The 12,549-nt window shown below is 49.4% G+C and overlaps 2 protein-coding genes across 2 annotated transcripts in view; one reads left to right on the plus strand and one right to left on the minus strand.

Moving 5' to 3' along the window:
* Positions 1–1,202, minus strand: part of LOC129702984 (probable ATP-dependent RNA helicase DDX60) — an 81,966-nt gene extending 80,764 nt beyond the window's left edge. The window contains exon 1 of the mRNA XM_055645118.1: positions 872–1,202. Within this exon, the coding sequence (XP_055501093.1) occupies positions 872–1,091 (220 nt within the window). The 5' untranslated portion in view covers positions 1,092–1,202. The remainder of the gene's footprint in view (positions 1–871) is intronic.
* Positions 1,203–1,402: 200 nt separating this feature from the next.
* LOC129702998 (uncharacterized) lies at positions 1,403–4,526 on the plus strand. Its single transcript, XM_055645142.1, has 2 exons — positions 1,403–1,528; positions 1,608–4,526. Exon 2 carries the CDS (start codon positions 3,202–3,204, stop codon positions 4,351–4,353), a length of 1,152 nt encoding a protein of 383 aa, XP_055501117.1. The 5' UTR covers positions 1,403–1,528; positions 1,608–3,201; the 3' UTR covers positions 4,354–4,526.
* The last annotated feature ends 8,023 nt before the right edge of the window (positions 4,527–12,549 follow it).

The following is a 12,549-nucleotide window of genomic DNA, read 5'->3' on the forward strand; positions in this document are numbered from 1 at the left end:
AGAAGAGGGGAAGGGGGAGAGAGAGAGAGAGAGGGAGAGGGAGAGAGAGAGAGGGAGAGAGAGAGGGAGAGAGAGAGGAGAGGGGAGGGGGGAGAGGGGGGGGAGGAGGGGGAGAGAGGAGGGGAAGGGGGGAGAGAGGAGGGGAAGGGGGAGAGGAGGGGGAAGGGGGGAGAGGGGAGGGGAAGGGGAAGGGGAGAGAGGAGGGGAAGGGGGGGAGAGGGAAGGGGAAGGGGAGGGGGGAGGGGAAGGGGGGAGAGAGGAGGGGAAGGGGGAGAGGAGGGGAAGGGGGGAGAGGGAGAAGGGGAGAAGGGGGGGGGAGAGGGAGGGGGGGGGGGGGAGAGGGGGAGAGGGAGGAGGGGGGGGAGAGGGAGGAGAAGGGGGAGGGGGGGGGAGAGGAGGGAGAGGGGGGGGAGGGTAAGAGAGGGGGGGAGGGGGAGGGAGGGGGGGGAGAGAGGGAGAGGGGGGGGGGGAGAGGGGGAGGAGGGGGGGGGGGGGGGGGAGGAGAGGAGATTAAAATGGTGCCGATGAGCCCGTCGGTTCGCCCACACCCTACACACCGGGCGCTCCTCCTCCTCCTCCTCCTACTACCACCACCAGCGGGCCCCAGGCCGAGACACACAAAAATGCTGGAGTAACTCAGCCGGGCATGGCAGCATCTCTGGAGAGATGGAGGGGAAGATGTTTCATTGAAAGGTCACACCCCCACCCATCAGAGACGCTGCCCTGCGCCGCTGAGTGAGTTACTCCAGCTTTCGTTGTGTGTGTGTGTAGGCCCCACCCCTCCATTTTGTGTGTTTTAGTCTGTCTGCAGGAGCCTGTCCTGTGCAGCGGCCGCTGGCCTGGCCTGGCCTGGCCTGTCCGAGCCTCTTACCCGGCGGCAGCTTGGCCTCGTCCCCCGGCCCCTGGCCTGACTCGGGCAGCTCGGCGCCCTCCGCCTCGTCCAGCTCGTCTTCCGACAGGTCGGAGTAAACCTCCTCGGGCTCATCGTTGTCGTCGTCCTCCTCCTCCAGCAACGAGCTCTCGCCCTCCGACTCCGAGTCGCTGCTGAAGCCGCTGCTCCCTTCCAGGGCCTCGGCGTCTCCTGAAGCCATTGCCGCCGCTCAGGTTAGTCAATGGGGTCGGGTCACTGTGAGCTCAGGCTCAACCTCCGTGTCGCACCGAGAGAGATAGACAGACAGAGAGAGAGCGCGGCTACGTGGAGCCGCCCAGCAACTGCACTGACTCCACCTTCAAACGTCCCTAGCCTTTCCCCTTCAAATAAAAGCAGCAGCAACTAAATCTGCAATATCACTTTCTGTTTCTTTTTCTTCCCACGCACAAGATTTTTGTGCCCTCCTCGCCGAATTGGAGAATTCAGATGTTTAAGAGGGAACTGCCCTCCTCAGCGGGTGCAGCAGCATCCTGGAGAATTCAGATTCCTGGCACTTCCTTTCCCATAATAAAACACTCTCAGCCAGCCCAAGATAATCACCTAGCAGATTGAAATCCAGGTGAATACACAGTTAAAAAGACAAGAGGAGGACACTAGGTGAGTACATAGAGTTAAAAAGCAAGAGGAGAACACTATGTTAATACATAGAGTTAAAAAGACAAGATGAGGACACTAGGTGAGTACACAGTTAAAAAACAAGAGGAGGACACTATGTTAATACATAGAGTTATAAAGACAAGAGGAGGACATTAGGTGAGTACATAGAGTTAAAAAGCAAGAGGAGGATACTATGTTAATACATATAGTTAAAAAGATAAGAGGAGGACACTATGTGAGTACATAGAGTTAAAAAGACGAGAGGAGGACACTAATTGCTGGAGTAAATCGAAATCAAGATGAAGAGAATTAAAAATATATCAATCACAATTTCACTGAGCAGTTCAGAATCCTCAAGGACTGGATGGACTACTTGAAGAAGCTAACTCATTTAAAATCATGGACCGAATTCTGAATATTACATAAAAATCCAAAAACAACTATTGCTACTGTACTTGTTAAATACTCCAGATATTTGCAATATCGCTTTCCAATTTTTTGATAAATAGTGTGTGTGATTTCCTGAATGGAGATTCGTGGCCCTCCATTCTGGAAATAAAACAGATTCAGCTAGACAAGATAATTATTGTAAATCGAGATCAGAATTAAAAAGACCAATCACAATCTTACCATATCCACAAGTACTGGATGAGCTACTAAAAGAACCTTGCTCACTTAAACCGAATTCTGAATATTGCATGTAAAAATCCAACAATTATTGCTACAGTACTTGTTAAATACTCTAGATATTTGCAATGGGTGATGTTTTGGGTCGAGAAGGGTCTCGACCCGAAACGTCACCCATTCCTTCGCTCCATAGATGCTGCCTCACCCGTTGAGTTTCTCCAGCATTTATGTCTACCTTCGATTGTTCCAGCATCTGCTGTTCCATCTTAAACAACTAGATATTGAACACATAGAGTTAAAAAGACAAGAGGAGGACACTAATTGCTGGAGTAAATCGACATCAAGATGAAGAAAATTAAAAATATATCAATCACAATTTCACTGAACAGTACAGATCCTCAAGGACTGGATGGACTACTTACCCATTCTTAAAGCCCTCCATTTCTTCCTCGACCGCAGAACCAACCAATCCCTGTCTACTGATACTCTCCTCTGCCTAGCGGAGCTGGTCCTTACCCTGAACAACTTTTCATTTGACTCCTCCCATTTCCTCCAAATACAAGGCGTAGCTATGGGCACACGCATGGACCCAAGCTATGCCTGCCTCTTTGTCGGGTACATCGAACAATTTTTGTCCGATGCATACCATGGCCCTATCACCAAACTCTACCTCCGCTACATCGACGACGGCATTGGTGCTACCTCCTGCACCCATACACATCTCACTGACTTCATCCATTTCACCACTAACTTCCATCCGGCACGCAAATACACCTGGACCATTTCCGACACTTCCCTACCATTTCTAGACCTCACTATCTCCATCGCAGGTGATAGACTACTGACCGACATCTACTATAAACCCACTGACTCCCATGGCTATCTGGACTACACTTCTTCCCACCCTGCTTCCTGTAAGGACTCCATCCTGTACTCCCAATTCCTCCATCTACGCCGCATCTGCACCCAGGATGAGGCGTTTCAAACCAGGGCATCGGAGATGTCCTCATTCTTCAGGGAATGGGGAATCCCGTCTTCTACTATAGATGAGGCTCTCACCAGTTTCTCTTCTATACCCCGCGACTCTGCCCTCACTCCCCATCCCCCCCACTCGTAACAAGGGCAGAGTCCCCCTTACACCCGACCAGCCGTCACATACAACAAATAATCCTCCGACATTTTCTCCACCTCCAACGAGATCCCACCACTGGCCACATCTTCCCATCTCCTCCCGTCAGCTTTCAGCAGTGACCGATTCCTCTGTAACCCCCTTGTCAATTTGTCCCTTCCCATCCAAACCACCCCATCTCCTGGCACTTTCCCTTGCAACCGCAGGAAATGCTACTCACGACTGTGTTCCTGCATTCGACACCAACACCATCGTGAAGTTTGCAGATGACACAACAGTGATTGGGCTGATCACCAACGGTGATGAAACAAAATACAGAGCGGAGGTGCTGAACCTGGCGGACTGGTGCTCACGTAACAACTTGTCACTAAACACCTTCAAGACCAAGGAGCAGATTATTGACGTCAGGAGGTCCCATAATGGAGAATATGCCCCAATCTCCATCTACGGGGACAGTGTGGAGAGAGTGTCCAGCTTTAAGTTTCTGGGCACTCACATTTCAGAGGACCTCGCATGGTCCACCAACACCGCTGCGCTGGTCAAGAAGGCACAGCAACGACTGTTCTTCCTGAGGACATTAAAAAAGACTGGTCTGCCCCAACAGCTGCTGACAACCTTCTACCGCTGCACCACAGAGAGCATATTAACGTATGGCATCTCAGTGTGGTATCTCAGCTGCACAGAGGCGGAGAGGAGAGCTCTTCAGCGAGTCGTCCACAGAGCGCAGAGGATTATTGGGACACAGCTACCAGCCTTGGAGGGCATCTACCACACACGGTCCCTCAGGAAGGCCGTCAGAATTCACAAAGACTCCTCACACCCTTGTAACGGACTGTTCGAACTACTTCCCTCCGGCAGACGTTACAAGGCCTTCTACGCCCAAACGTCCACTCAGAAACAGCTTCATTCCCAGAGCTATAGTGGCTCTGAACCGGCCCTGCTGAGTGCCCCCCATAACCCCTGGACTGTCTCCCTCAGATGGTCACGTCGCACCGTTTATTTATTTATTTTATTTTTTGACATCGGTTGGAAGCTGCTTACCAAATCTCATTGCACTGATGTGCAATGACAATAAAATATATTATTATTATTATTATTATGCTATATTTAATAATAAACTTTATTTATAAAGCGCTTTAACAACCGCAGTTGCCACAAAGTGCTGTACATGAGAACTCATGGACAAAAAGCTATTACAAACCATTAAAAACCGTAAAACGAAGGACTATAAAAAACACACTAAAAATTAAAAGACATTAAAAGCACTAAGAACAGGAGCAATGCCTCAGCCAGTGTCGAAAGCCAAAGAATAAAAATGAGTTTTTAGGGAGGATTTGAAGATGGACAGTGAGGGGGCCTGTCTGATGTGCAACGGCAAGGTGTTCCAGAGTGCCGGAGCAGCAACAGAAAAGGCTCTATCCCCTCTGAGCTTCCGCTTAGACCTTGGTACCTCAAGGAGCAGCTGATCAGCTGACCTGAGGCACCGGGCAGGAGCATATAGGTGGAGCAGCTCAGAGAGGTAAGGCGGGGCGAGCCCATTCAACGATTTAAAAACAAATAAAATAATTTTGAAATGAACTCGAAAGTGCACTGGGAGCCAGTGAAGGGAGGCCAAAATTGGCGTAATGTGCTCCCTCTTTCGAGTTCCGGTCAAGAGGCGAGCGGCAGCATTTTGAACAAGCTGGAGACGAGCCAATGAAGCTCGTGCGACTCCAGAGTAGAGTGCGTTACAGTAATCCAGCCTAGATGTAATAAAGGCATGGATTACTGTTTCAAAATGCTGCCGCTCGAGAATGGGCTTCACCTTTGCCAGCTTCCTTAGGTGAAAGAAGCTGGACTTAACCACCGCGCCTATTTGTTTATCTAGTTTAAAATCACCGTCCATCCTAAAACCCAGGTTTAAAACGGTTGGCTTTACGGACAATGCCAGTGGACCCAAGTCAACAAAGGGAGGTTCACGGCAGCCATTGGGGCCAAACAAAATCACCTCTGTCTTCTCTTCATTAAGTCCCAGAAAGTTTAAGGCCATCCAGGACTTAATGTCCTCAAGACAAGACAGAAGTGATTTTAGAGAATAGTCGTCTTCTTTCCTGAGTGGCATATAGAACTGGCTATCATCTGCATAAAAGTGAAAGGAGATGCCATGCCTTCTTAAAATTGAGCCCAGAGGAAGTAGGTATAGAGTGAAGAGAAGGGGCCCTAAAATTGAGCCCTGTGGAACCCCATATACCAAGGGAGTGGAGGAGGGTTCAAAGCCAGCAAGGCTTACACGCATGGTTCTGTCTGCCAGATAGGACCTGAACCATCCCAGGGCACTGCCACAAATGGCCACTTGGTGCTGTAATCGGGAAATTAAAATTCCATGGTCCACTGTATCGAAGGCGGCAGATAGGTCCAGCAAGTCAAGAACCACATAATTACCAGAGTCGTTTGCCAGGAGGATGTCGTTGAAGACCCTTAGCAGAGCCGACTCTGTGCTATGCATAGCCTTGAATCCAGACTGGAAAACCTCCCGAATATTGTGCTCATCCAGGAAGAGTTTCAGCTGAGCATAAACTACTTTCTCCATGAACTTAGAGATAAATGGCAGCTTGGAGATTGGCCTAAAATTGGCCAGAACAGTTTGATCCAGGTCTGGTTTCTTAAGTAGTGGTTGCACTACAGCATGTTTAAAATTTTCGGGGACAACCCCAGAACAGAAGCTACTGTTTATGATGGTGAGAACTGACTGCCCTATACTCGGGAAAACCTCTTTAAAAAGAAGAGGAGGGACAGCATCACAAGGGGAACCCGACGGCTTAATATGGCTAACCACATCCTCTAGACCCGACAATGTCAGAGGCACAAACTTATCGAATGCCACCAGGCATGGGGCCGGAACAGAGGGGTCAGAGGCAGGAGCTGAGATGAGAGCCCTTATAGAAACAACCTTATTGATAAAGAAGTGCAGGAAGTCATTGCACAATTCGGACGATGCTTCCAGGCAGACAGGCTGTGGGGCATTAAAAACAGAATCAATGGTTTTGAATAACACACGTGGGTCATGACGCTTAGACACTATTATATTAGACAGGTAATATCTTTTGGCCTCTTTAACAGTGTTTTGGAAATTTCGCCAGCTGTCCTTTAGAATTTGCGATGAAACCTGCAGCCTGTCTTTCTTCCACTTTCGTTCAGCTCTGCGACACTCCCGTCGAGCTGTACGAGTTATGTCACTGAACCAGGGCTTGGGTTTAGCTCTGGGCTGCAAAGTTTTTAAAGGAGCCACAGAGTCCAGTATAGTTGTGCAGGAGGAGTAGAACCAAGAACTAATCTCCTCCGTACCAAGGGGAGTGGACGCAGAGGGGGCACAGAGCTGATCAAAAGCAGCAGAGAATTGGCCAGCAGCAGAAGGGTTAAAGGTCCGACAGCGCCGAGCAGACGCTACAGGTCTAACTGCAGCACTGGAAAAACCAACATCAAATAGTACAGGCATGTGATCAGAAAACACACTATCACAGACCTCCAAGTTTAATACAGGCAAGCCATAGGAGAGAACAAGGTCCAATGTATGTTCGTGTGTGGGACCAGACACACATTGCTCAAAATTAAAAGAATCAATAAGACTTAAAAAGTCCTTCGCCAACGGCTTATCAGGACAGCAGACATGTATGTTAAAATCCCCAACCATAAGGACACGGTCATAGTTGGGCATAATCCCAGCCAGAAACTCAGAAAAGTCATTCACAAAGTCCTTATGGTATTTGGGGGGTCGGTAGATGACAGCACAAAGCACCATGTCGGAGCGACCCACCTCAAATAAAGTAGCATCAAAGCTGGAGAACGTTGATAATGTAGTGCACTGCTTGCATTTAAAATTGCTTTTATAAATGGCTGCAGTTCCACCACCACGGCCCGACATCAGCGGCGAGTTGAAATAAGAGCAGCCCGCCGGCAAAAGTTCAGTAAAAGCGCTGCACTGACCAGGACCGATCCAAGTCTCTGTCACACAGAGGAAGTCCAGGGCCCGGGAGCAGAAGAAATCCCTCAAAATAAAAGTTTTGTTTGCCAGCGATCTGGCGTTCACCAGGCCAACCCGGGAAGGGGATGGACTCTTTAGGTCTGCAGATCAGGGAGCCCGGGGCAGTGTCCGGATATTCACCCCGCGATGGCGGGGCCGAGGAGAGCAGGGGGAGTGGAGCCGGTCCCGCTGCAGCCTCCGATCGTAAGAGGGGAGGGGGGGAGAAAGGAGCAGCGGCGTGTCCGGCCAGTTCTCCAGGCCGTGGCAGGCGGGCAGCGCTCTACATCTTCTGGGAGGAGATGGTCCGGTGGCAGCTGAGAAGCACCAGGCTGGAGACCCCGGAAGAGCGTGCACACCTGGTGGCCGCCCCCCGCCCCTCCGAGGCGGCGTGTCCGGGCAGCTCTCCAGGCCGCAGCAGGCAGGCAAGCGCTCTGTGCCCTCTGAGAGGAGGTGGTCCAGTGGCAGCTGAAAAGCACCGGGCTGGAGACCCCGAATGCGAGGCCCACGAAGAAGTCGCTGACAAGGGAGCTGCTGATGGCCGCGCCCGGGCGCACCCAATCTAAAAGTCGACCGCCGCGCTTTCCACGGCGACGGCGACGTTTCCTTCGAGGCAAGGCCCAGTCCAGGTGAGTCGAGATTCCGGATAAGAACGGTGGTAGGGTATTATATTCAAACGCACCAACAAACGCACCGACTTTATGTCGTAGATCTTGGTGAGATTGATGGTCGTACACCAGCAGAGACTTTACCTGTATAGTGCCAAGGAAAAACACCAAACACAAACAGAGCGACAGACGAGCAGCCACACACACCGGCGCCATCTTTTTCACAGCAGTTATTTGTCGCTTTACCTCCCCCCCCTTGTCTCCATTCAAGGACCCAAGCAGTCTTTGCAGGTGCAGAAGAGGTTCACCTGTGCCTCCTCCAACCTCATCTATTGCATCCGCAGCTCTAGGTGTCAGCTGCTCTACATTGGTGAGACCAAGCGTAGGCTTGGCGACCACTTCGCCCAACAACTCTGCATGGTTCGCAATAACCAACCTGATCTCCCGGTGGCTCAGCACTTCAACTCCCTCTCCCATTATGAATCCGCCCTTTCTGTCCTGGGCCTCTTCCATGGCCAAAGTGAGGCCCACCGTAAATTGGAGGAGCAGCACCTCATATTTCACTTGGGCAGTTTACACCCCAGTGGTATGAACATTGACTTCTCCAATTTCAGGTTGTCCCTGCTTTCTCCTCCCCTCCCCAGCTCTCCCCCAGCCCACTGTCACCGTCTCTTCCGTTCTTCTTCCCGCCCCCCACCTTCACATTAGCTTGAAGAAACTCTCGACCCTGAAACGTCGCCTATTTCCTTTGCTCCATAGATGCTGCCTCACCCGCTGAGTTTCTCCAGCATTTTTTTCTACCTTCAATTTTCCAGCATCTGCAGTTCCTTCTTAAACATTCTTTTGCAATATATTGCGAAAAATAATGTGTGCTTTTCCCGAATGGAAAATTGAGATTTGTGGCCTTTTTTTCCAGAAAGAAAACAATTTAGAGCTAGCCCTTAATTATATAAGTTCTTACGGTCTGAACGAAAATAGATTGCCTGCAGACATACACACAGTGCTGGAATAACTCAGCAGGTTACAATAAACAGCATCTAAACATCCACCACAGTGAGGGGGGGGGGCACATCCTCACTGTGATGAGAGGCAAAGCTTAGAAAAGAGCAAAGCACCTCCTTGTAAAAGGACCCTCTGGTTTTTGACAGATATATGGTTGGCACAAACGTGGCTAAGAACAGTAGGTGTAAGACAGGTTTGAAGAGTTGCTGATTGTAAAGCCAGGCGAGGAAAGCAGCAGTCAAGAGAGTCAAGAGTCAATTATATTGTCATTTGGACCCCTGGAGGTCCAAACGAAATAGTTTTAAAAAACATTAGACACACAATAGACCCCAGTAACAACATAGGTTAGTTTTACATAAACATGGAGATAGCTGTGATGGTGGGCAAAAAAAAACTTAGATCTCCACTGCACTCCCCCCCCCCCCCCCCCCCCCCCCCCCCCCCCCCCCCCCACGGTCAGAGTCAAAGTCAAACCCGGCTGGCGATGGCGATTGTCCCGCGGCCATTGAAGCCACGCCGGGTGGTGCGAGGTCGCACAGTAGGTCTTGGTGTTGGAGCCCCCGGTGTGCGCTCGCAAAGTCCCGCGAGGAAAGCAGCAGTGGTGGGGGAGAGAAGAAATAGGTAGGAGTGAGGAGTAGAAAAGAGGGGGGGGGGGGGGGGGTGTGGGAAGAGAAAAGGGGAGGGGGGGGGGGTTAGCTTGAGGTTACCAAAAATTGGCGAATTCAACATTCACACCATTGGGTTGTGAGCTACCCAAGCGGAAGAAGAAGTGCTGTTCCCATAGTTTGCATGTGACCTCAAATTGACAATGGGGGAGGCCCAGGACAGAAAGGTCAGTGCGGGACTGGGAGGGGGAGGTAAAATGGTTAGCAACTGGGATGTCCAGTAAGCACTGGGGGACAGAGCAAAATGATCGCCAAGTCTACGCTTTGTCTCACTGATGTACTGAAGGCCACATCGCGAATACCGGATGCAGTAGATGAGGCTAGAGGAGTTGTACATGAACATCTGTCTCTCCTGAAAGGACTGCTGGAGTCCCTGGATGGAGGAGAGGGAGGAGGTTTAGGGATAGGTGTTACGTCTCCTGCAGTTGCAGAGGAATGTACCTGGGAAGGGGGTGGTTTGGGTGTAAAGGAGGAGTCAAACAAGGACTTGCGGAGAGAAACCGTGACTCTTGTTGGGATCACTTTGGAGGTGATAGAAATGTTGGAGGATGATGTGTTGGATGCAGAGGCTGGTGGGTGAATAGCGAGGACCAGATGGACTCTATCTTTGTTCTGTCGGAGGTAGGTGGAGCAAGAGCAGGACTACAGGACATAGAGGAGAAGCGGATGAGGGATCCGTGTATGATAGAAGGAGAAAATCCACGTTTACTGAAGAAAAATTACCTCGGATGTCCTAGAATGGAATGTCTCATCTTGAGAGCAGATGCAGCAGAGATGGAGGAATTGAGAGTAGGGAATTGTATCTTTGCAAGAGGCAGTTTGGGAGGAAGTGTAGTCCAGATAATGTGGGAAGTCAACTATAAAAATCTCCAATTTTAGGTCATCTCTAAACGGCCCCCACCCTTACTTTTCTTATCTCTAGCCTTTATTCCAACCATCTGTCTTATCAGAAACCCCCCCTCGCCAGTGTCAACCTATTACCTGCCACACTTTGTCCAGCCTCTCTTTTTCAAATGTTCTTCTCACCCAACAATCTGAAGATGGATCTCGAGACAAAACGTCACCTATCCATGTTCTCCAGAGATGATGCCCGACCTGCTGAGTTACTCCAGCACATTGTGTGCTTTTGTGTATTTTCCAACATCTGCAGTACTTTGTTTCTATGAGTTAAAAAGACAGATGTCACAATCTCAATGATCAGTACGAAATTCTCAAAGACTGAATGGACTACTCTAGCTCATTTTAAATCTTAAACAGAATAGACAATCGACAATAGGTGCAGGAGTAGGCCTTTCGGCCCTTGAGCTAGCACCGCCATTCAATGTGATCATGGCTGATCATCCCCAATCAGTACCCCGTTCCTGCCTTCTCCCAATATCCCCTGACTCCGCTATCTTTAAGAGCCCTATCTAGCTCTCTCTTGAAAATATCCAGAGAACCGGCCTCCACCACCCTCTGAGGCAGAGAATTCCACAGACACAACTCTCTGTGAGAAAAAGTGTTTCCTCGTCTCCGTTCTAAATGGCTTACCCCTTATTCTTAAACTGTGGCCCCTGGTTCTGGACTCCCCCAACATCGGGAACATGTTTCCTGCCTCGAGCATGTCCAAACCCTTAATAATCTTATATGTTTCAATAAGATATCCTCTCATCCTTCTAAACTCCAGAGTATACAAGCCCAGCTGCTCCATTCTCTCAGCATATGAGAGTCCCACCATCCCGGGTTTTAACCTTGTAAACCTACACTGAACTCCCTCAATAGCAACAATGTCCTTCCTCAAATTAGGTGACCAAAACTGCACACAATACTCCAGGTGTGGTCTCACTAGGGCCCTATGCAACTGCAGAAGGACTTCTTTGCTCCTACACTCAACTCCTCTTGTTATAAAGGCCAACATACCATTTGCTTTCTTCACTGCCTGCTGTACCTGCATGCTTACTTTCATTGACTGATGAACAAGGACCCCAGATCCTGTTGTACATCCCCATTTCCCAACTTGACACCATTTAGATGGTAATCTGCCTTCCTGTTTTTGCTACCAAAGTGGATAGCCTCACATTTATCCACATTAAACTGCACCTGCCATGCATCTGCCCACTCACCCAACCTGTCCAAGTCACCCTGCATTATCATAGCATCCTCATCACAGTTCACACTGCCACATGGCTTTGTGTCATCTGCAAATTTGCTAATGGTACTTTGAATCCCTTCATCTAAATCATTGATGTATATTGTAAATAGCTGCGATCCCAGGACCGATCCTTGCGGTACCCCACTAGTCACTGCCTGCCATTCTGAAAGGGACCCGTTAATCCTTACTATTTGTTTCCTGTCTGCCAACCAATTTTCTATCCATGGCAGCACTCTATCCCCAGTACCATGTGCCCTAATTTTGCCCAATAATATCCTGTGGGATCATGTTTTCTGAAAGTCCAGGTCCACTGGCTTGCCCTTGTCCATTTTCCTAGTTACATTCTCAGAAAATTCCAGAAGATTAGTCAAGCATGATTTCCCCTTTGTATATCCATGCTGACTTGGACTGATCCTGTTACTGCTATCCAAATGTGCCGCTATTTCATCTTTTATAATCTTCCCTACCACCGATGTCAGGCTAACTGGTCTATAAATCCCTGTTTTCTCTCCCGCCTTTCTTAAAAAGTGGGATAACATTAGCTACCCTCCAATCTACAGGAACTGATCCTGAATTTATAGAACATTGGAAAATTATCACGACGATTTCTAGAGCCACTTCCTTAAGTACCCTGAGATGCAGACCATCAGGACCTGGGGATTTATCAACCTTTAGTCCCATCAGTCTACCCAACCATTTCCTGCCTAATGTGGATTTCCTTCAGTTCTTCCGTCACCCCAGATCCTCTGGCCACTACTATATCAGGAAGATTGTTTGTTTCCTCCTTTGTGAAGATCCAAAGTACCTGTTCAACTCATCTGCCATTTCTTTGTTCCCCATAATAAATTCACCTTTTTCAGTC

Source organism: Leucoraja erinacea, chromosome 1, assembly GCF_028641065.1.
Source record: "Leucoraja erinacea ecotype New England chromosome 1, Leri_hhj_1, whole genome shotgun sequence".
NCBI classification, from domain to species: Eukaryota; Metazoa; Chordata; class Chondrichthyes; order Rajiformes; family Rajidae; genus Leucoraja; species Leucoraja erinaceus.

Bases quoted from the DNA above. Each gene is read 5' to 3' on its own strand.
- LOC129702998 (XM_055645142.1), top strand. From the start codon at position 3,202: ATGAGGCTCTCACCAGTTTCTCTTCTATACCCCGCGACTCTGCCCTCA.